The 25152-nt window shown below is 49.0% G+C and overlaps 1 protein-coding gene across 1 annotated transcript in view; it reads left to right on the top strand.

Moving 5' to 3' along the window:
- The window catches only part of mmp24 (matrix metallopeptidase 24), a 127049-nt gene that overhangs the window by 65556 nt on the left and 36341 nt on the right, over positions 1-25152 (top strand). The window contains exons 3-5 of the mRNA XM_041204652.1: positions 8487-8603; positions 10148-10452; positions 18593-18754. Of these exons, the coding sequence (XP_041060586.1) occupies positions 8487-8603; positions 10148-10452; positions 18593-18754 (584 nt within the window). The remainder of the gene's footprint in view (positions 1-8486; positions 8604-10147; positions 10453-18592; positions 18755-25152) is intronic.

The raw sequence follows: 25152 nt of genomic DNA, 5'->3' as shown, positions 1-25152 counted from the left end.
ATCGTGTCCATCTTCTGGGCCTCCTGAATTCCCTCTACCCTCCCCACTATATTTGGCTTTATGACACTCAAACGTGTCTAGAGACATCTCTTCATCAATAACTCTGTGGGGGCAATATCGGTGGTCGTGTGTGGTCTAGTCCAAAGCTGAGTAGGAAACGTGATAATTGAATTGCAATAGAGTCTCCATCCAGATTTTTTCATTCCAGATTTGAAGGTCCGGACTGCCCTCTCAGCCACACCATTGGACGCAGGGGGGATGGCGAGGTCTTAACATGTGTTATGCCTCTGAGACTTGTAAATCTTTGGAATTCCCCGCTGGTGAATGCTGTTCCATCATCAGACGCTATTATCTCTGGTAACCCGTGTATCACAAAACTCTGATGCGATCTGTCTATGGTGGTGGCAGATGTGGGTGATCTCACCTCATAGACATCCATCCACTTTGACTGAGCATCTATAATCAAGAGGAACGTTGTGCCCAAAAACAGCTCCATGTAGTCAACGTGGAGGAGGACCTATGGCCTTCCAGGCCATTCCCAGGGATGTAATGGAGCCGAAGGGGGCAATTTCTATACCTGTTGGTACTGTATGCAGCTTTTGACTAAATTTTTGATTTCCATATCCACCCCGAGCCACCATAAGTAGCCGCGAGCCAACATTTTCATTTTAGAAATGCTGGGGTGAGTGCTATGCAATTCGGTCAACAATGGCTTCCTTCGTCTCGGAGGCAAAATGACTCTCACCACCACCCCCCCCACCCCCACACACAGCACGATGCCATCCTGTCAGGTTAGCTCATATCTCCTATTAAAATAGGGCTTCATTTCATCAGACTTGTCTCGTTAGACCCTCCCTGTAAGACTTGTTCCGTCACGTGAGACAAAACAGGATCGTGGTCTGTCCACTCTCTTGTTTGTTTGGCCTGTCCTGGTGACAAATCCAGAATTGGGGAATTGGGACATTCACGTTGCCGTCTTTTAGAGATATTCGGCTCTTTTCAAACGTACTCTGGTTTGTGAGGAATGCTTCAACACCTCTTCCAGGTTAGCCCGGTGGTCCTCATTAGTCAGGCCTGTTACTAGGACATCATCGAGATAAACCACAACACCGGGCAAACCATGAAGCAAATTTTCCATTGTCCATTGGAAAATGGCACACGCTGATGATGCTCCGAGGGGTTAGCGGCGATACTGGTCCATCCCACTATGTTTGTTGATAGTCACAACGTCCCGAGGGGCCTTTTCTAGCTCGACTTGCTGGGAAGTGTGACTCACGTCGAGCTTCGTATATGCAGCTCCCCCAGCCGGCTTGGAGTACGATTCATCAGTTTTCGGTATGGGATGCCTGTCTAGTCTGGCCACGTTGTTAACGGTCAACTTGCAATCCCCACATATTCACACACTCTGGTCAAGCTTTAGTACTAGAACTTTTATTTATTCATTCACAGGATGTGGGCTTCACTGTCTGGGCCAGCATTTATTGCCCATCCCTAGTTGCCCTTGAGAAGGTGGTGATGAGCTGCTGCCTTGAGCCGCTGCAGTCCATGTGGTGTAGGTACACCCACAGTGCTGTTAGGGAGGGAGTTCCAGGATTTTGACCCAGTGACAGTGAAGGAACGGCGATATATTTCCAAGTCAGGATGGTGAGTGACTTGGAGGGGAACTTCCAGGTGGTGGTGTTCCCATCTATCTGCTGCCCTTGTCCTTCTGGATGGTAGTGGTCATGGGTTTGGAAGGTGCTGCCTAAGGAGCCTTGGTGAATTCCTGCAGTGCATCTTGTAGATGGTACACACTGCTGCTACTGTGCATTGGTGGTGGAGGGAGTGAATGTTTGTGGATGTGGTGCCAATCAAGTGGGCTGCTTTGTCCTGGACAGTGTCAAGCTTCTTCAGTGTTGTGGGAGTTGCACTCATCCAGGCAAGTGGGGAGTATTCCATCACACTCCTGACTTGTGCCTTGTAGATGGTGGACAGGCTTTGGGGAGTCAGGAGGTGAGTTACTCGTTGCACAATTCCTAGCCTCTGACGTGCTCTTGTAGCCACAGTATTTATATGGCCAGTCCAGTTCAGTTTCTGGTCAATGGTAACCCCAAGATGTTGATAATGAGAGATTCAGAGAAGGCAATACCATTGAACATCAAGGGGCGATGGTTGGATTCTCTCTTATTGGAGATGGTCATTGCCTGGCGCTTGTGTGGCACAAATGTTATTTGCCAATTGTCATCCCTAGCCTGGATATTGATCAGGTCTTGCTGCATTTGGACATGGACTGCTTCAGTATCTGAGGAACATTATGCAATCATCAGCGAGCATCCCCACTTCTGACCTTATGAGGGAAGGAAGATCATTGATGAAGCAACTGAAGATGGTTGGGCCGAGGACACTACCCTGAGGAACTCCTGCAGTGATGTCCTGGAGCTGAGATGATTGACCTCCAATAACCACAACCATCTTCCTTTGTGCTAGGTATGACTCCAACCAGCGGAGAGCTTTCCCCCTGATTCCCACTGACTCCAGTTTTGCTAGGGTTCCTTGATGTCACCCTCGGTCGAATGCTGATGTTAAGGGCAGTCACTCTCACCTCACCTGGGGAGTCCAGCTCCTTTGTCTATGTTTGAACCAAGGCTGTAATGAGGTCAGGAGCTGAGTGGCCCTGGGGGAACCCAAATTGGGCGTCAGTGAGCAGGTTATTACTAAGCAAGTGCCACTTGATAGCACTGTTTGTCACCTCTTCCAATACTTTACTGATGATGGAGAGTAGACTGATGGGGCGGTAATTGGCCGGGTTGAATTTGTCCTGCTTTTTGTGTACAGGACATACCTGGGCAATTTTCACATAGCCGGGTAGATGCCAGTGTTGTGGCTGTACTGGAACAGCTTGGCTAGGGGCGTGGCAAGTTCTGGAGCACAAGTCTTCAGTACTATTGCCGGAATATTGTCAGGGCTGAGAGCCTTTGCAGTATCCAGTGTCTTCAGCCGTTTCTTCATATCATGTGGAGTGAATCGAATTGGCTGAAGACTGGCATCTGTGATGCTGGGGACCTCCGGAGGAGGCTGAGATGGATCATCCACTCGGCACTTCTAGCTGATGATTGTTGCAAATGCTTCAGCCTTATCTTCTGCATTGGGTTCCTCCATCATTGAGGATAGGGATATTTCTGGAGTCCCCTCCTCCAGTGAGTTGTTTAATTGTCCATCACCATTCACAACTGGATGTGACAGGACTGCAGAGCTTAGATCTGATCCACTGGTTGTGGGATCACTTAGCTCTGTCTATCACTTGCTGCTTCCACTGTTTGACATGCAAATAGTCCTGTGTTATAGCTTCACCAGGTTGACACCTCATTTTTAGGTATGCCTGGTGCTGCTCCTGGCATGTCCTCCTGCACTCTTCATTGAACCAGGGTTGATCCCCTGGCTTGATGGTAATGGTAGAGTGGGGGATATGCTGGGCCATGAGGTTACAGATTGTGTTCAAGTACAATTCTGCTGCTGCTGATGGCCCACAGCACCTCATGGATGCCCAGTCTTGAGTAGCTAGATGTGTTTGAAATCTATCCCATTTAGCAGAGTGGTAGTGCCACACAACACAATGGAGGATCTCAATGTGAAGACAGGACTTTGTCTACACAATGACTGTGTGGTGGTCACTCCTACTGATACTGTCATGGACAGATGCATCTGCAGCAGGCAGATTGGTGAGGATGAGGTCAATTATGTTTTTCCCTCTTGTTGGTTCCCTCACCACCTGCTGCAGACCCAGTCTAGCAGCTATGTCCTTTAGGACTCGGCCAGCTTGGTCAGTAGTGGTGCTACCGAACCATTCTTGGTCATGGACAATGAAGTCCCCACCCAGAGTACATTCTGTGCCCTTGCCACCCTCAGTGCTTCCCCCAAGTGGTGTTCAACATGGAGGAGCACTGATTCATCAGCTGAGGGAGGGTGGTACATGGTAATCAGCAGGAGGTTTCCTTGCCCATGTTTGACCTGATGCCGTGAGACTTCATGGGGTCTGGGGTCAATGTTGAGGACTCCCAGAGCAACTCTCTCCCAACTGTATAGCCTCCTTTGCTGGGTTGACAGGACATACCCAGGGATGGTGATGGTGGTATCTGGGACTTTATCTGTAAGGTATGATTCCGTAAGGATGACTATGTCAGGCTGTTGCTTGATTAGTCTGTGAGACAGCTCTCCCAATTTTGGCGCTAGCCCCCAGATGTTAGTAAGGAGGATTTTGCAGTGTCGAAGGGCTGCGATTGCCATTGTCGTTTCCAGGTAGTCGATGCCGGGTAGTCCATCCAGTTTCATTCCTTTTTTGTGACTTTGTTGTAGTTGAGTGGCTTGTTCAGCCATTTCAGAGTCAACCACATTGCTGTGGGTCTGGCCTGGAGTCATCAGGTAAGGACAGCAGGTTTCCTTCCCTAAAGGACCTCAGTGAACCAGATGGGTTTTTACAACAATCGACATTGGTTTCATGGACATCATTAGACTTTCAGTTCCCAGATTTTTATTGAATTCCAATTCCACCATCTGCTGTGGCAGGATTCGAACCCGGGTCCCCAGACCATCACCCTGCGTCTCTGGATGATGAGTCCAGCGACAATACCATCATCTCACCTCCCCCACAGGTGCTGCCTATTTGGAAAATTATACGGGTTGTAAGACTGCCAACCTTTCCAGCCTGTCTAATTCCACATCATATTTCTCTCACAGGGCAAAGGGGACTGGCCTCGTCTTCAAGAATCTGGGGGTTACCCCGGGATCCAGGTGGATTTTTGTTTGCTGTCCCTGAATCGTTCCAAGCTCTTCCCTGAAAACGGAATCATATTTCTGTAATAGCACTTGCAGATCTTTCATTCTGAGTCAAAAAATCGCGGTCCACTCCAACTTTATTTCCTTCAGCCAGTTCCAGCCAAGTGGACTTGGACCCTCCCCTGCTACCACTATTGGGGGTAAATTAACAGACTGATTTCCATACTGTACTGGAACCTTGCATATCCCTCTGACTCATACATCTTCACCAGTAGACGTCTTTAATTTAGCATCTGAATTTTCCAGATGTAACCCCATTCAGATATTTGAACGTATGTTCCCCTGTACCTGTCATGGATGCCCCTGTATCCTCCTCCATTCAGATGGGTTTTCCATTGACTTTCCCTGTCAAGTAGATTGGTTCTGTTTTACCCATTTTTAAGTTGTGTAGTGAGTAAATATCCGACTCTGTTTCTTCTGGCTCCTCTATTATGTGGATTTCATGAATTCTATCTTTCTGCTTAAAGTTTGTCTTAATCTGTCTACAATATCGCATAATGTGCCCATTACGATGGCAGTAGAAACACTCGATTCTTTAAAATTGTTCGTTTGCAGGCTGTCTGGTTCCATTTCTGCCGTTATTATTGTGGGTTTTCTCTGTTAAACCATTGCTTTATGCTTTTCTGTAAATGGTGGCTGTTTCTCACCTTTCCGCGTAGCCCTGTACTTCTGCACCATTTCTAACCGGTGCTTCCCTCCCGCCGTGAAGGATGGCACCATTTTGTGCTCCCTTGATTGCTTCTGAGTCCCTGACTGCATCTCCATTGCGAGCACCAACTCCAGCACCTTGCTGAACTCTCAATCTGATTCTGACAACAACCTTTTTTGAATGGTGTCTTCATTAGTTCCATATAGTAATCGGTCTCTTAACATGTCGTTAATCGACTTCCCGAACTCTCAGTGCTCTCAGTTGTTTTAAGGCAGCTAATAGCAAGTGACTGTCTCTCCAGGGACGCGACACCTCAAATTAAATTTAAATTGCTGATTTGTTACTGAGGGTTTCGGCTGGAAGTGGCTTTTCGCAAGATTTACCAACTCATCAAAGCTCTTGGAATCTGGGGCGTTGGGTGCTATTAAACTACGAATTAGGCCGTATGTTTTACTGCCACATGTTGATAAGAGGATCGCTCGCCTCTTCTCCTCCCCCGATATGTTGTCGACCAAAAAGAAGAACGTGAGGCATTCAATATAATGTGACCAGTGATCGGTGGTCTGATCAAACGGCTCGATACAGGCAAACTGTGGCAGACTGGAGGGAGATAACTAGACAACTGTGATGAAGGCTGTACTTAAAAGCACGTTGCAAGGTATGGCTGATTTACTTCTGTTGAATTTCTGCGGCTCTCTTTAGTGTCGTCGACTGGTCGTGTTTTGCCTCGTCGCCAGTTGTTATGTTCCTTCTGTCGGGTCGCTTTGCTCAGTGAACACAGTTGCACACCTATCTACTGGTGAGTGAGTTGGTAAACAAGATACTGCAGACACAGAGACCAATGTAAGATGAAGCACATGCTGTTTATTAACACAAGTAACAGAGCACTAACACAATGTGTGCTTCTCCAACCAGACCCTATTCTAAACTACTGATTAACATTGTAGCCCGCGCTACACAGCCATTGGGTAATACCGTCACATGGCTAGGCCAGCATTTATTCTCCATGCCGAATTGTCCTTGAGAGTTGGTGGTGAGCCTGAAGGGGCAAGGGGAAATGAAAGATGAAGATAGATATATTTAATAGTTGACGATGCAGATGTACAAGAAGAGATGATGGAACAATTAGTAAAGTGAATTGTGGAATAAGAAATGGTTCTGAAAAACATCAGCAGAATCTGAGCTGATCAGTCACTGGGCTGAACTCTCTCAGAGGGAATCCCCTGTGGAGTATAGGAATAGGAGGAGGCCATTCAGCCCTTTGAGTCTGTTTCACCATTCGATTAAATCATTTCATTTGCCTACCTCTCCTCCATATCCCCTGTTGCCTGTCACTAACTACATCAACTGATCTCTGCCTTGAGGATTTCACAGGACCCCTGATATTCCCAGACTGATGGGCTCAGCCAGTGTCATGCCAGAAATGGGAATCTGTAGTGAGGAGGTGAGAGTTGGTTCAGTTTGCACTGAACCAGTGGAGCATGGAAATTCAGTCAAGATTTGTAACATTCTGAAGGCTTCCAATAGAGTTGAGATGGAAAGAGAGTTTCTTCTGGAGAGAGGGGGTCAGTAACGAGAGATGAACAGTTTCAAATACTTTGAGTAAGGAAGGGGATTAGCAGAAATTTTCTTCCACAGGATTGTTGGGTCACAGAATGTTTACCACAGGGACTGGTTGAGGGAGAGTTGGTCGCATTGTTGAGGGAAAATTGGGTAAATATTTGTGGTAGAGGAAGTTACAGGGTAGGAGAAAGCCAGCACAGACACAAGGGGCCGAATGGCCACCTGCACTGTAAAGGACAGAGGTGCTATTGTTCATTCCTAGGAACTGGGGCTCTGTTCCTTGAGAGGAGTTTGGATGCAAATGAATTTAATGTAAATATCTGTCTGATATTAAATCATGAGAGATTTCTCAAATTATTGTCTCTTTAGCTGACAGACAACCAATCAAAAAATCCTGTTTCGCCCCTTAAAACCGGGAGAGAAACATTAACAATTAGTGAGGCTGTGATTGAGTCGGCGGGGGGTCACCATGTAGAGGTTAGGCACACGAGGGGGCAGGATGTTTGTCTACATGGGGGGGGTGTTTACTCTGTTGGGGGGGCTTCTCTGTGAGGGGGGTTTCTCTGTGAGGGGGGTCTCTGTGAGGGGGGTCTCTGTGGGGGGGGGAGTTCTCTGTCCGGGGGTGTTTCTCTGTGGGGGGGGGATTCTCTGTGGAGGGGTTTCTCTGTGGGGGGGGGGGTTCTCTGTGGTGGGGGGGTCTCTTTGGGGGGGGTTTCTCTGTTGTGGGGTTTCTCTGAGGGGGGTCTCTGTGGGGGGTTTCTTTGCAGGGGAAGTTTCTCTGTGGGGGGGGTTTCTCTGTGGGGGGTTTCTCTGGGTGGGGGGATTCTCTGTTGGGGGGTTTCTCTGTGGGGGGTCTCTTTGCAGGGGAAGTTTCTCTGTGGGGGGTCTCTTTGCAGGGGAAGTTTCTGTGTGGGGGGGTTTCTCTGTTGGGGGGTTTCTCTGTGGGGGGTTTCTCTGAGGGGGGTCTCTTTGCAGCGGAAGTTTCTCTGAGGGGGGGTTTCTCTGAGGGGGGTCTCTGTGGGGGTTGTTTCTCTGTGGGGGTTGTTTCTCTGTGGGGGGATTTCTCTGTGGGGGGGTTTTCTCTGAGGGGGGTCTCTGTGGGGGTTGTTTCTCTGTGGGGGTTGTTTCTCTGTGGGGGGATTTCTCTGTGGGGGGGGTATCTCTGTGAGGGGAGGGTTCTCTGTGGGGGGGGGGGAGGTTTCTCGTGCGGAGGGGGGGCAGGTTCTCTGTGGGGCAGCTGCCAGGGGTTTGAATGCTTTTGTTGGGCGAGGGCTGGCGAAGGCGGGAGGAGGTCACTGGTGAGGTTATGGGACAGCCTCTGTGTCAATCCCAAACACTGGAGAAATCTTTGAGCAGGAAACCTATGCATCAGTTTGGAAATCAGTGCGTGAGTGAGTAAATCCTTGTGGGAGATGTTGGTTTGATGGACGATTCTGTGCTGATTTTGTTTACTTTCTGTTAGGTGGATGAAAAAGCCTCGGTGTGGAGTCCCTGATCAACCCCGGGTCACTCACAGACAGAGGAGAAAACGCTACGCACTAACAGGCCAGAAATGGAGACAGAAACATATTACATACAGGTACAGTCCAACACAGCTCAGTGCTGCTGAGGGGCTTGATGTATCTTGATGCTAGAGCAGATGTGGTCAGATGGTTGGGATTCATTCTGCAAGTTCTCCACAGGGAGGTTCCCTTATGTTATAACAGGTCTCCTCAGCTGGTTTCACTGTGACAGAGAAAGACAAAGGTTTTAATAGCAAGAATCAAATATGAGTCAATCCATAGAGTCCTATCAGCTTGTTGGAAAGGTAGAAAATTAAAGTGAAATCCTTTGTTGTAGCCACTGTGATTAACTTAAGAAAGCCTTTCAGTCAATCAATATGGAGATTACTTATTTCTGATAAATCATTGGTTTGTTTGGGGTGTAATTACTGGTGATGCTGTCCTTCAATTGTAATGTTATGTCGTTTTTTTAATTCATTCATGCCTGGGAGTCACTGGCTGGGTCAGCATTTATTACCCATTCCTAGTTGCCCTTGAGAAGGTGGTGGTGAGCTGCCTTCTTGAACCACTGCAGTCCACGTGGTGTAGGTACACCCACAGTGCTGTTAGGGAGGGAGTTCCAGGATTTGGATCCAGCGACAGTGAAGGAACGGCGATATATTTCCAAGGGTGTTCCTCTCACTGTGGGAGCCATTTCCTGGCCTTCAGAAATATCCTTAGGTTCCAATGAGGAAAACCATTGCCATTTTTCTTTATTTCAGCTGTGACTCCAGCCAAGATGGATTTCTCTTGCACCTCGCTGACTTTAGCTTTATGTGTGTTCATTGGTAATATTGTCTTCAGTCTTTGCCACAAACTCCATTCCCTCAACACTGACTCCAGCCCTCCCTGGTCAGAGACTCAACCAGACAGTTCAACGTGCTATTTGACCCTGAGATGAGCTTCTGACCCCATATCCACTCCATCACTGAATTCACCTATTTTCAACTAACATCAGTAAGATCATGGCTGAACTGGTTGTGGCCTCAGCTCCACGTTCCTGTCTGTTCCCCAAACCTCCCCCTGTCCCTCCTCCACCCTCCTCCATTAGCTTTGACTCGCTTGTCTATCAAAAATCTGAATGTATTCAGGGCTGGATTAGAGAATGACCCAGCCTCTATTGCTGTCTGCGTAAAGAATTCCAAAGATCAACAGCCCTCTGAGAGAACAGTAACCGGTTTCTGTTACTACCTCAGTTTGTCTTCCAAAACAAAAACAGAATTACCTGGAAAAACTCAGCAGGTTTGGCAGCATCGGCGGAGAAGAAAAGAGTTGACGTTTCGAGTCCTCATGACCCTTCAACAGAACTTCTGTTGAAGAGTCATGAGGACTCGAAACGTCAACTCTTTTCTTCTCCGCCGATGCTGCCAGACCTGCTGAGTTTTTCCAGGTAATTCTGTTTTTGTTTTGGATTTCCAGCATCCGCAGTTTTTTGTTTTTATCAGCTTCTCTTCCTGCTGGTTGCTGTGGCTGGGCTGATTCTACCTGGATTATGATGCCGAAATCAGCTTTGTGTCAGATTCATTGTTTTTTAAACTGTGCGATTTGCTTACAATGAATGTTTTATTCTTTTCTCCCATAGTATACACAACTACACTCCGAAGGTGGGAGAATATGAAACTCGCCGAGCAATTCGTCGAGCGTTTGATGTTTGGCAGAAAGTCACTCCATTGACTTTTGAGGAAATTCCTTATCATGAGATTAAGAGTGATAGAAAGGAAGCAGACATTATGATTTTCTTTGCCTCGGGTTTCCATGGTGACAGCTCCCCTTTCGATGGAGAAGGTGGTTTTTTGGCACATGCGTACTTCCCTGGACCAGGAATTGGGGGCGATACTCATTTTGACTCAGATGAACCCTGGACGTTGGGAAATTCCAATCATGACGGTTAGAAAACATCCACTTCGCTCATTGTTACATCAAAGCAATTGAGTTAAAATGGTCGACAAATTCCAAAAAATATGAGAAGTGAAGACATCAAGATCTTCACCAAAGGATGTGAAGGGGCTGTCCAGATAAATCCGTCTGTTGTGGAGTGAAGACTTTCCTCAGCCTTTGTCTTTGTGACAGGATATCTGAAAATTAATTTTCTGTCTTGGGGAAGTGGCAGAAGCTCCAAGTCCTTCTTTGTCATAGCCATCAAGTCAAAGCTGACTGAACTGAGGAACGTCCTCAATCCCATCAGGTCCTTTAGAACGCACCCAGTGTTTGCTAAAGTTCACACTCGATGCCAAGGGAGGCCAGGAAGGGGATTTGAGGGGCAGGGTTCTGAGACATGCTTCACTAACGATGATTAAGTGAAAACTTCCTTTTAATAATTCCTACCAGCTCCAGGTTCTGGAAAGTAGAAGTGAGGGAGTGCTAGGTAGATTTCGGTTATAAAACCGGACTCTGTTTCCCTCACCATCAAGGCAGGAATTTTACTGGGAACTTGCCGAGCTGTTTTGGGGTGCTGTGGGGAGAGGCACCCATCACTGCTCCAGTGCGATGGAGTAGCCACTGGCCCCAGCAGAGATCCTGCTGAGTTCAGCCTCCCTGAACCACAGCCAGAAATGTCTGGCCCCTAGGACATAGAGAGCAGAGTCGACTCGGGCAGAGAGGGACAGGACTGGGCAGGTTGCACTCCTCTGGCAGATGGGTTATATTTGCACATACTACTGCCTGTATGATTGTTGTAACTCTGTCACTCTGGCCTTGCCACAGCTGCAGGACCTACCTCCCCTCTGTCAGAAATAGGGGCAAATCTTTTCCCTACCTGACTCCCCCCAACACCCACCATCCTCATTCACACCACCCCATCACATGCAAACTCAAACCAAATCTGAATCTTTATCTCTAATTTATATTCTAACAATTTCCATCCAGCCAGTAAGACATTGAGTTACAACAAAACAGCCCTTTCCATCCAATGGGTCTAAATGAGTGTAGATGTTCATCATGATCCTCCTACGTCCTCCTTCACCCTATCACCATAGCCTTCTTCACCCCATCACCATATCCTCCTTCACCCCATCACCATATCATTCTTCACCCTATCACCATATCCTTCTTCACCCCATCACCATATCCTCCTTCACCCCATCACCATATCATTCTTCACCCTATCACCATATCTTCCTTCACCCCATCACCATATCATTCTTCACCCTATCACCATATCCTCCTTCACCCCATCACCATATCCTTCTTCACCCCATCACCATATCCTCCTTCACCCTATCACCATATCCTTCTTCACCCCATCACCATATCCTCCTTCACCCCATCACCATATCATTCTTCACCCCATCACCATATCCTCCTTCACCCTATCACCATATCCTCCTTCACCCCATCACCATATCCTCCTACACCCCATCACCATATCCTCCTTCACCCCATCACCATATCCTCCTTCACCCTATCACCATATCCTCCTTCACCCCATCACCATATCCTCCTTCACCCCATCACCATATCCTCCTTCACTCCATCACCATATCCTCCTTCACCCTATCACCATATCCTCCTTCACCCCATCACCATATCCTCCTTCACTCCATCACCATATCCTCCTTCACCCTATCACCATATCCTTCTTCACCCCATCACCATATCCTCCTTCACCCCATCACCATATCCTTCTTCACCCCATCACCATATCCTCCTTCACCCTATCACCATATCCTCCTTCACCCCATCACCATATCCTCCTTCACTCCATCACCATATCCTCCTTCACCCCATCACCATATCGTTCTTCACCCCATCACCATGTCCTTCTTCACTCCATCACCATATCCTCCTTCACCCCATCACCATATCATTCTTCACCCTATCACCATATCCTTCTTCACCCCATCACCATATCCTCCTTCACCCCATCACCATATCATTCTTCACCCTATCACCATATCCTTCTTCACCCCATCACCATATCTTCCTTCACCCCATCACCATATCATTCTTCACCCTATCACCATATCCTCCTTCACCCTATCACCATATCATTCTTCACCCTATCACCATATCCTCCTTTACCCCATCACCATATCATTCTTCACCTCATCACTAAATCCTTCTTCACCCCATCACCATATCCTCCTTCACCCTATCACCATATCCTCCTTCACCCCATCACCATATCATTCTTCACCCCATCACCATATCCTTCTTCACCCCATCACCATATCCTCCTTCACCCTATCGCCATATCCTCCTTCACCCCATCACCATATCCTCCTTCACTCCATCACCATATCCTCCTTCACCCCATCACCATATCATTCTTCACCCCATCACCATGTCCTTCTTCACTCCATCACCATATCCTCCTTCACCCCATCACCATATCATTCTTCACCTCATCACTAAATCCTTCTTCACCCCATCACCATATCCTCCTTCACCCCATCACCATATCATTCTTCACCTCATCACTAAATCCTTCTTCACCCCATCACCATATCCTCCTTCACCCTATCACCATATCCTCCTTCACCCCATCACCATATCATTCTTCACCCCATCACTAAATCCTTCTTCACCCCATCACCATATCCTCCTTCACCCCATCACCATATCATTCTTCACCTCATCACTAAATCCTTCTTCACCCTATCACCATATCCTCCTTCACCCCATCACCATATCATTCTTCACCCCATCACCATATCATTCTTCACCCCATCACCATATCCTCCTTCACCCCATCACCATATCATTCTTCACCTCATCACTAAATCCTTCTTCACCCCATCACCATATCATTCTTCACCCTATCACCATATCCTTCTTCACCCCATCACCATATCCTCCTTCACCCCATCACCATATCATTCTTCACCCCATCACCATATCCTCCTTCACCCCATCACCATATCCTCCTTCACCCCATCACCATATCCTTCTTCACCCCATCACCATATCATTCTTCATCCCATCACCATATCCTCCTTCACCCCATCACCATATCCTACTTCACCCCATCACCATATCCTCCTACACCCCATCACCATATCCTCCTTCACCCTATCACCATATCCTTCTTCACCCCATCACCATATCCTTCTTCACCCCATCACCATATCCTCCTTCACCCCATCACCTTATCCTCCTTCACCCCCTCACCATATCCTCCTTCACCCCCATCACCATATCATTCTGCACCCTATCACCATATCCTCCTTCACCCCATCACCATATCATTCTTCACCCCATCACCATATCCTCCTTCACCCCATCACCATATCCTCCTTCACCCCATCACCATATCCTTCTTCACCCCATCACCATATCATTCTTCATCCCATCACCATATCCTCCTTCACCCCATCACCATATCCTACTTCACCCCATCACCATATCCTCCTACACCCCATCACCATATCCTCCTTCACCCTATCACCATATCCTTCTTCACCCCATCACCATATCCTTCTTCACCCCGTCACCATATCCTCCTTCACCCCATCACCTTATCCTCCTTCACCCCCTCACCATATCCTCCTTCACCCCCATCACCATATCATTCTGCACCCTATCACCATATCCTCCTTCACCCCATCACCATATCCTCCTTCACCCCATCACCATATCCTCCTTCACCCCCATCACCATATCATTCTTCACCCTATCACCATATCCTTCTTCACCCCATCACCATATCCTCCTTCACCCCATCACCATATCATTCTTCACCCTATCACCATATCCTCCTACACCCCATCACCATATCCTCCTTCACCCCATCACCATATCCTTCTTCACCCCATCACCATATCCTCCTTCACCCCATCACCTTATCCTTCTTCACCCCGTCACCATATCCTCCTTCACCCTATCACCATATCCTTCTTCACCTCATCACCATATCCTCCTTCACCCCATCACCTTATCCTTCTTCACCCCGTCACCATATCCTCCTTCACCCTATCACCATATCCTCCTTCACCCCATCATCATATCCTCCTTCACCCCATCATCATATCCTCCTTCACCCCATCACCATATCCTTCTTCACCCCATCACCATATCCTTCCATTCCTCTCTCCCTCATGTTTTTATCCAGTTTCCCCTTAATTCTATCGATGCTATTCATTCCAATCACTCGCTGAGGTAGAGAGTTCCACATTCCCCCACTTTTCCTAAATTTGCGATTGGATTTATTAGTGACTATCTTATATCGATGGCCCCTAGATTTACACTGCCCATGGGTAGAAATGTTTTTTCCACATCCACCCTATCAAACCCCTTCATAATTTTAAACATCTTTATCAGGTCACCCCTCAGCTTCTGTTTTATGGACAAACAGAACTTCAGCCTGTTTAATCTTTGCTGATGGTTATAACCTTATATAAGAGCAGCTGGACAATATAAACCCACTGTGCCTTAAGGGTCAGTGGGTGGTTGGTTGACTCCACGTGTTCCTTGAATCAGTGGAGACCATGAGGAATCTGTTAGACGTTTACGTTCGGGAGTAGCATGTGGCAAAATTCAGTCACTCAGCAGCTACCCATGTTTTTCTGTGGAGACTGAATTGGTGCTGAGGGAAGGTGCATTATTTCTAATGTTGTCACCCAGCTTCATCTCCTTAAAAAAATATAAAAAAACAAACATCAAACAGTTGCTGTGAATTCTGGTCAAATTTAAAGTCCTTATTTATTTCTGTTGCATTAGTGTCTTTATGGAATATTTTTGTTTAAGTTGCTAGCGACGATGACATCATTGGAGGAGCAGCTGAATTGAATGTGTGAATGATAAACACAGGAAGAATACTGGTGCTGAAATCTCTGGTACTGCGTGTCCCTCACACATGCTGCTGACACGCTGCCCTGATGCAGCTCTCAATCCCTTTCCTTTGATTATCAGTGACCACTGCAAAACAGATATTCAACTCTGGCAAATCAATGGAAAGGATTTGATTTGGAGTTAATGGAGAATAAGCAAAGGTCTGATGATGATAAAATGCAGTTTTCAGTGATCGAGAGGAATCTAACCATATGCCAGCTAAATACTGAGAGGCGACTTTCCTAATTAGTGAAGAATTGAAGGGCTGCTCTAGGACTCTGCAGCCCTTAGGAAATGTTGGAAGTTTTATAAAGCATTTATCAGATCCATTTGCCTAACATCTTCCTTCCTTCAATCGGACCTCTTCCCACAGTTATTCTCACTGTTGATTGGCCAATTCAGGAATTGTCTTTGCTCTTGGTTTCATGGGCACTGAGTCACTTTCCTCATCCTTGTTCTCTTCTCTGATGCTGGCAGCAGTGGATGAAACACACTCCCTTCAGTGTCCTATTCGGAAAAACCACCAGAGCTTCCAGCTTCTCACTGCCATTGGTGAGGTTTCCCACTTCTGATTTGAGATTGAAAAATCCAACCCTGTACCTTACGCTGTTGGTCACACCGTACCCGGTGTAGTCAGGGCTCCACCCATTGAACCCCCTGCTCCATCATTTATGCCCCTTCCCTTGCTAATATTGTCCATGTGAATGGGATCCAAATCCAGACAATACCCACTCGCCCACACATTGCCAGCTGCCTGTTGGATATCGATGGGCTGTCATTTCCCCTAGCTTAATGGGTTACTCATTCTTGTCAGCTGTCAGCGTTCACACCAAGCACATCCACTCCAGCCCAGGGACAGTTTTATCTCAGGATGCCCTTTCATCTCAGTTTACATTTCCCTGCCAGAACACCCTTTCTACCAGTCGAGCTTAGTCACAGAGCCTGTCACAGAGAGACCCTCAACCAAGACCTTGTTTGACAAATCCTGTCTTTGTCACAGAGTTGGGGGTGGGGGGGAGGTTTCCATTCTCACTCTGCCCTGATGCTGCACTGGGAATAACCCAAAGTGTCCAGTCCATGAATGTCATTTCCTATTGAGGGGCCAGAGGCATTGGTCAGGGCAGAAGCCAGGCTAGCACGTGTACCAGGCATCTGAATTCAGAACCTTTGGGAGGTTAAAGGTGAAAGGGTCATGGACTCTTCTTACCCTAAGCATCCTGGGAAAAGCCTCCCAAATTGCTGGAGCCATGGGCATGTCAGGGCACTAGAGCAGGATGTAAAATGAAATGGGCATACTGCTATTCTGCTTATAGATGAGAGGGTGATAATGAGGAAAGCTTTGCACAAGTTTCTGAGGAGAGTGAATGGGTGGGTAGATTGGGTGATGGGGGGAGTGTACATGGGGCCGTGGTTGGGGAGTGAATGGGTGGGTAGATTGGGTGATGGGGGGAGTGTACATGGGGCCGTGGTTGGGGAGTGAATGGGTGGGTAGATTGGGTGATGGGGGGAGTGTACATGGGGCCGTGGTTGGGGAGTGAATGGGTGGGTAGATTGGGTGATGGGGGGAGTGTACATGGGGCCGTGGTTGGGGAGTGAATGGGTGGGTAGATTGGGTGATGGGGGGAGTGTACATGGGGCCGTGGGAGGGGAGTGAATGGGTGGGTAGATTGGGTGATGGGGGGAGTGTACATGGGGCCGTGGTTGGGGAGTGAATGGGTGGGTAGATTGGGTGATGGGGAGAGTGTACATGGGGCCGTGGGAGGGGAGTGAATTGGTGGGTAGATTGGATGATGGGGAGAGTGTACATGGGGCCGTGGGAGGGGAGTGAATGGGTGGGTTGGGGGTTATATTAGGGTAGAGCAGTGGCAGAGCTGCTGGGGTTTGGGGGCCCTTTCACCTATTGTTTTTGTGCCTGGCCAGTGCGGTTTTGATGAGTGAGGCTCCTCCAGGAGCCTCTTGGCCTTCAGTCTGCCTGAGCTTCAGCTCCACCTTATCAGTTCTTAATTTCCAGCTAATCCTGTGTTCGCTCAAACCTCACTCACTGCTGGGCTACAAGGAGAACTTCAGCTCTTTACTCAGCCCTTACTGTCTTGTTTTGATGATGATCCTGGTTACAGCAAATCTCACACATAAGCTCAGGTGTTTATCTTACATTGGGAGATACCTAGGGAGCTGACACATTGCTATCTCATTGGAGGAATATGAGGTCATGTTTATTTCTGTTGTGCTGTTTGTGTTCCTCCTTCTACCTTGTCTGAAAAGGAAAAATATCAGAACGTGAGGCAAAGTAAAATTCATTTCCTCCCATTACCCTCTTGACCTGGGGTGCAGACCCCTCGCTGGTCAAGCCTCCTCATGGTCACTGTTATGATGTGACTCTTACAGTTTGAATCATTTCTTTAGGGTCTTACCATTGTTTCTTCAACCCTGTTAAATGCACAAAATCTTCTTCACATCTTCCCTCCTTTTTCCACTGTATTGTTTTCTCTCTCGCTCTCTTGCTCCCCTCTCGTTATAATTGTTCTTTTCCTGTGGAGAGAGAAACTGAGTTATTGATACAGGTCAATGACCTTTAAGCAGAATTTGGAAAGTTAAGAGGTGTAATGGATGTTAAGCAGAGACAGGGAGAGGGGGACAGGAGGTGGAAAGTCTATGATGGGCTAGAAAACAGGAGAGATTAAACGACAAGCGGGATGATGGTGCGAGGCAAAAGCAGATGATAATGGGACAAGGGAAAAAGACAAAAAGTAGGTCATGGGGAGGTGTAAATTGGAAAAGCTGAATCAACACCTAATGGTCATCCAAAAAAAACAGGGCCAGAGATTATGGTCTGAAGTTGTTGAACTCAATGTTAAGTCCGGAAGGCTGTAAAATGCCTAATCGGAAGATGAGGTGCCGTTCCTCAAGGTTAAGTTGCAGCAGACTAGGGTCAGCGTGACAGCGAGGTGCAGAATGAACATGCAGCCACAGGGAAGCGCAGCACGTGCTTGGAGACTGAAAGGAAGTGATCCACAAAGCGATCACCCGGTCTGTATTTGGAGAGACCTCGAGGTAGAGATCAGATTGTCAGTAACAAATACAATATAGTAAATTGAAAGAAGTATAAATGAATCGCTGCTTCACCCGGCAGGAATGTTTGGGACCTGAGACAATGAGAAATGTTGTGACTGTTTTGCAGAGCATCTGTTTGAAAGGTTGGGTAAGTTTGGAAAAGCAATTGGATTCTCATCTTGGCTCAATTCTGCTTTTCTTTTGCCAGGGAACGACCTGTTCTTGGTTGCTGTTCATGAACTAGGCCATGCCTTAGGACTCGAGCACTCTAATGACCCCAGTGCCATCATGGCTCCTTTTTATCAATATATGGACACAGAAAACTTCAAACTACCACAGGATGATTTACAAGGCATCCAGAAGATCTATGGTTTGTATTCTAAACAGTCACCTTTCCATTTCTCTCAACCAGTCAGTATATAACCTCTCATCCCTAATTCCCCCAATCCCCTGTGACACCCCATAGCCGCATAGGGGACTGACTGTCCCTGTCCTGCTGGCTTTGGGAGGCATCACAGAGGAAGCTCCAGTATAACTGCTTTCCTCTCAATTCTGTAATGAAAATCGAGTCTATGGCTCAGATTCTTCTGAGATCAGATTCTCAAGTCAGGAATGTGCAGATTCTGGATGTGCAGATGGAAAAATCCTGGCCATTCCCAAACTTGGCATTCTGATCTTTTCCCTCTGGCTGGAAATCCATTCCATGTGTAAGTCGTTCAGTCTGGACCCATTCACTGGGCTAGTAATCCAGAGACCTAGGATAATGCTCTGGGGACATGGATTCAAATCCCACCATAGCTGCTGGAATTGAAATTCAACTAATAACATCTGGAATTGAAAGCTAGTCTCAGTAATGGTGACCATGAAACTATCATCGATTGTTGTAAAAACCCATCTGGTTCACTAATGTCCCTTTAGGGAAGGACATCTGCTGTCCTTACCTGGTCTGGCCTACATGTGACTCCAGACTCACAGCAAATGTGGTTGACTCTTAACTGGCCTCTGAAATGACCCTAGCAAAGTCAGTTTAAGGGCAATTAGGGATGGGCAACAAATGCTGGCCTTGCCAGTGATGTCCACATCCCGTGAAAGAATAAAAATCAATCTCCCTGTTGTCCCACTCTCTGTCCAAGATGAGGGAATGCTTCAGATCCCCCAAAGCAGTTTAGAAAGATCCCAGGAACACGGGGAAGGGCATTCAGCCCCTCAAGCTGTTCTGTATTTCAATAATATCAGGTTGATCTGTGATCTCATTCCATATACTCTCCTCTTCTTAATCGCCTTAACTAGGATGAAAAGAAAAGACAATTTATCATCCGAGCCTGAGGGAGGGGGTAGGAGCTAAAGCATTTCAGCCGGGTGGGAGTGAGAGGGCTCTCTGTGCCAGAATGGGAGGTGATGGGGGGGAAGGTGGTGAGGGCTGAGGGGGGGTGGAATGATGGGGGTGGGCAGACAGAGTCTGTGCCTGGGGGAGGGGGTGTCACTATCTTGTGGGGAAGGGAGGGGCAGTGCCAGTGTGGTGGTGGGGGTGGGGGAGCTGCAGGGGCTGGAGTGAAGGAAGGGCTGGTCTGTACCCGGTGGGGATGGGAGGGTCTGTACCCGGTGGAGATGGGAGGGTCTGTACTTCATGAGGGGGAGGGTCTGTTCCCGGTGGGGATGGGAGGGTCTGTACCCGGTGGGGATGGGAGGGTCTGTACCCGGTGGAGATGGGAGGGTCTGTACCCGGTGGGGATGGGAGGGTCTGTACCCGGTGGAGATGGGAGGGTCTGTACTTGATGAGGGGGAGGGTCTGTACCCGGTGGGGATGGGAGGGTCTGTACCCGGTGGGGATGGGAGGGTCTGTACTTGGTGAGGGGGAGGGTCCGTACCCGGTGGGGATGGGAGGGTCCGTACCCGGTGGGGATGGGAGGGTCTGTACCCGGTGGGGATGGGAGGGTCTGTACCCGGTGGGGATGGGAGGGTCTGTACCCGGTGGGGATGGGAGGGTCTGTACCCGGTGGAGATGGGAGGGTCTGTTCTTGATGAGGGGGAGGGTCTGTACCCGGTGGGGATGGGAGGGTCTGTACCCGGTGGAGATGGGAGGGTCTGTACTTGATGAGGGGGAGGGTCTGTTCCCGGTGGGGATGGGAGGGTCTGTACCCGGTGGAGATGGGAGGGTCTGTATCCGATGGGCATGGGAGGGTCTGTACCCGGTGGGGATGGGAGGGTCTGTTCCCGGTGGGGATGGGAGGGTCTGTACCCGGTGAGGGGGAGGGTCTGTACCCGGTGGGGATGGGAGGGTCTGTACCCGGTGAGGGGGAGGGTCTGTACCCGGTGGGGATGGGAGGGTCTGTACTTGGTGAGGGGGAGGGTCTGTACCCGGTGGGGATGGGAGGGTCTGTACCCGGTGGGGATGGGAGGGTCTGTACCCGGTGGAGATGGGAGGGTCTGTACCCAGTGGGGATGGGAGGGTCTGTTCCCGGTGGGGATGGGAGGGTCTGTACCCGGTGGAGATGGGAGGGTCTGTACCCGGTGGGGATGGGAGGGTCTGTTCCCGGTGGGGATGGGAGGGTCTGTACCCGGTGGAGATGGGAGGGTCTGTACTTGGTGAGGGGGAGGGTCTGTACCCGGTGGGGATGGGAGGGTCTGTACCCGGTGGAGATGGGAGGGTCTGTACCCGGTGGGGATGGGAGGGTCTGTACCCGGTGGGGATGGGAGGGTCTGTACCCGGTGGAGATGGGAGGGTCTGTACCCGGTGGGGATGGGAGGGTCTGTACCCGGTGGGGATGGGAGGGTCTGTACCCGGTGGAGATGGGAGGGTCTGTACCCGGTGGGGATGGGAGGGTCTGTACCCGGTGGGGATGGGAGGGTCTGTACCCGGTGGGGATGGGAGGGTCTGTACCCGGTGGAGATGGGAGGGTCTGTACCCGGTGGGGATGGGAGGGTCTGTACCCGGTGGGGATGGGTGGGTCTGTACCCGGTGGGGATGGGAGGGTCTGTACCCGGTGGAGATGGGAGGGTCTGTACCCGGTGGGGATGGGAGGGTCTGTACCCGGTGGGGATGGGAGGGTCTGTACCCGGTGGGGATGGGAGGGTCTGTACCCGGTGGGGATGGGAGGGTCTGTACCCGGTGGGGATGGGAGGGTCTGTACCCAGTGGGGATGGGAGGGTCTGTACCCAGTGGGGATGGGAGGGTCTGTACCCGGTGGGGATGGGAGGGTCTGTACCCGGTGGGGATGGGAGGGTCTGTACCCGGTGGGGATGGGAGGGTCTGTACACGGAGGGGATGGGAGGGTCTGTACACGGAGGGGGGGATTTATGCTGGGTGGGGAGATTTGAGTCTGTGTCTACCTGGTGGCTCCTGAATTTCCAGCCTGAGAGCGTTGGTGGGTCTGAAAACTCCCAAACGGCCATTTTAATCTCATTCCTCTCAGTCAGTTTGGTTTCAGCTGCTCCAGGAAATGAATTGGGTCTGGGATCGGGGCCTGGGATCGGGGCCTGGGATCGGGGCCTGGGATCGGGGCCTGGGATCGGGGTCTGGGCTGGGGGCCTGGCCTCGGGGTCTGGTTTGGGGTCTGGGTTGGGGTCTGGGATCGGGGCCTGGGATCGGGGCCTGGGATCGGGGCCTGGGATCGGGGTCTGGGCTGGGGGCCTGGCCTCGGGGTCTGGGTTGGGGTCTGGGTTGGGGTCTGGGTTGGGGTCTGGGTTGGGGTCTGGGTTGGGGCCTGGGATCGGGGCCTGGGATCGGGGTCTGGGCTGGGGGCCTGGCCTCGGGGTCTGGGTTGGGGTCTGGGTTGGGGTCTCGGTTGGGGCCTGGGATCGGGGTCTGGGATCGGGGCCTGGGATCGGGGCCTGGGATCGGGGCCTGGGATCGGGGTCTGGGCTGGGGGCCTGGCCTCGGGGTCTGGGTTGGGGTCTGGGTTGGGGTCTGGGTTGGGGCCTGGGATCGGGGCCTGGGATCGGGGCCTGGGATCGGGGCCTGGGATCGGGGTCTGGGCTGGGGGCCTGGCCTCGGGGTCTGGGTTGGGGTCTGGGTTGGGGTCTGGGTTGGGGCCTGGGATCGGGGCCTGGGTGGGGGCCTGGGATCGGGGCCTGGGTGGGGGCCTGGGATCGGGTCTGGGCTCGGGGCCTGGGATCGGGGCCTGTGATCGGGGCCTGGGATCGGGGTCTGGGTTGGGGTCTGGGTTGGGGTCTGGGTTGGGGTCTGGGTTGGGGTCTGGGCTGGGGTCTGGGTGACTGACTGTTACCTTGTCCTGTGTGGGTTGTGTTGGAGTGTGGAGCTCAAGGCAACAGGGAAGAGTCAGCATGGTTTTGTGAAAGGAAAATTATGTTTAACCAATTTATTGGAGTTTTTTGAAGGAGTAACATGCGCAGTGGATAAAGGGGAGCCTGTAGACGTGCTGTATGTAGATTTCCAGGAGGCATTTGATAAGGCGCCACATCAAAGACTATTATGGAAAATAAAAGCTCATGGTGCAGGGGGTAACATATTAACCTGGATAGAAGATTGGCTGGCTGGCAGAAAGCAGAGGGTATGCATAAATGGGTCTTTTTCGGATTATCAGGATGTGACGAATGGAGTCCCACAGAGGTCTGTACTGAGGCCTCAACTTTTTATGATTTACATCACTGACTTAGATGAGGGAAGTGAAGACATGAAGCTAAATTTGCAGATGACACAAAGATAGGTAGGAAAATATGTAAGAGAACATGAGGTTGCAGATGGATATAGAGAGGCTGAGTGAGTGGGCAAAGAACTGGCAAATGGAATTTAATGTGGGAAAATGTGAAGTTGTTCACTTTGGCAGGAAGAACAAAAAAGCAGATTATTACTTAAATGGAGAAAAGCTGCATAATTCTGAGGTGCAGAGGGATCTGGGTGTTCTAGTACATTGGTCACAAAAAGTTAGTATGCAGGTACAGCAAGTAATTAAGAAGGTTAATGGAATGTTATCCCTTATTATGAGAGGAATTGAACATAAAAGTAAGGATGTTATGCTTCAGTTGTACAGGGCATTGGTGAGACTGCACCTCGAATACTGTGGGCAGTTTGGTCTCCTTATTTAAGGAAGGATATAAATGTGTTGGAGACGGTTCAGAGGTAGTTTACTAGATTGATACCTGGAATGAATGGGTTGTCTTATGAGGAAAGGTTGGACAGACTGGGCTTGTTTCCACTGGAGTTTAGAAGAGTGAGGGGTGATTTGATTGAAGTTTACAAGATCCTGAACGGCCTTGACAAGGTGGACATGGAAAGGATGTTTCCTCTTGTGGGTGAGTCCAGAACTAGGGGGCACTGATTTAAAATTAGGGGTCACCCTTTTAGGACAGAGATGAGGAGAAATTTTTTCCCTGAGGGTTGTGTGACTTTGGAATTCTCTGCCTCAGAAGGTGGTGGAGGTGGGGTCATTGAATATTTTTAAGGCAGAGGTAGATAGATTCTTGATAGGCAAGAGAATCAAAGGTTATCGAGGGTAGATGGGAATGTGGAAGTTGAAACACAAGCAGATCAACCATGATCTTATTGAATGGCAGAACAGGCTCGAGGGACCGAATGGTCTACTCCTGTTCCTATTTCGTATGTTGTAGCATGGCCGAGTCACCTATCTGTAATTGAGTTGCTCTGCATATAACTTTCTAAATGGAAACATTAGGTTTATTTACATATAGCTAGCAGCCACTACATGTGTGCTTTCAACCCCATCTCTATCCCTACACTGCCTGTTATTTTAAACAGACGTTGATACTCGCAGTCACTGAGGTACAGTACCAATTCCAATTTATCCTGATTTATCCTCATCGCCAGTTTGTTGTAGTGCAGCCGAGATGCCTATTTATAATAGAGTTGATCTGCAGACAACTTTCTAAGTGGAAACATTAATTTTATTTACAATACAGCCAGCAGCAACTACACGTGTTCTTTCAACCCCATCTCTATCTCTACACTGCCTGTGGAGGTAGCCCGCACTACTAACACATTGACTTACACAGGTCATGTGATCTTACATCACAGGACTATTCTTAAAGGTACAGTCCAACGTTTAACAAAACCATAATTACTACACTCCTCCCCCTTTAGTTTTGCTGTACATATTGTATTTACAAATATATTTATCTCATGACATTATAATATTTACACAGGTCATGAAATTTACAAGTTCAGTCTTTCAGGTGGTTTTCTGATTCATGCAGAATGTCACAGCTCCACAACTCCAGATTCTTTTTCAGGAACCAATTCTCTGGAACTGCATCAACATCAACTGCATCAGGTACCTCGGTGGGCACTTGCAGTTCAGTGTCTTCCACTCTGACAAGAGATATCAGACATGTCAGTCCTTGGTTGAGCAACTTCAACAGGAAACATTGGTTCCATAATGGTTACAGGTAGAACCATATCTTGTTGTGGTATCTCTTTTTCTAAAATGGCCCACATGCTTTCAGGTAATCTGGCCTCCCACTTCCATGTGTTAATGGTCCAGCCACTGAACTGACTTTACCCGGTAACCACTTTGGTACTCCATCGAAATTCTTCACATATACTGCTTCTCCAACAGCAAATTGTCTCTCACGACAATGCAAGTCATACGCAGCTTTTTGGTTTCCTTGACTCTTCTCCACCTTCACCCCAAATTTGGAAATATTAGGCTCAGTCTTGTCCTAAGACGGTGTCTCATCAACAATTCTGCAGGTATTGCTCCTGTCGTCGTGTGGGGGGCTGTTCTGTAATGAAAAAGAAAGTGTACAAGCTTGGTCTCCAACCAATCACCTGCTAACCTCTTCATGCCCACC

The sequence above is a fragment of the Carcharodon carcharias genome, chromosome 14, assembly GCF_017639515.1.
Source record: "Carcharodon carcharias isolate sCarCar2 chromosome 14, sCarCar2.pri, whole genome shotgun sequence".
Lineage (NCBI taxonomy): Eukaryota > Metazoa > Chordata > Chondrichthyes > Lamniformes > Lamnidae > Carcharodon > Carcharodon carcharias.
Note: the sequence above shows the minus strand (reverse complement) of the source record. Positions and strands in the feature narration are given on the sequence as shown.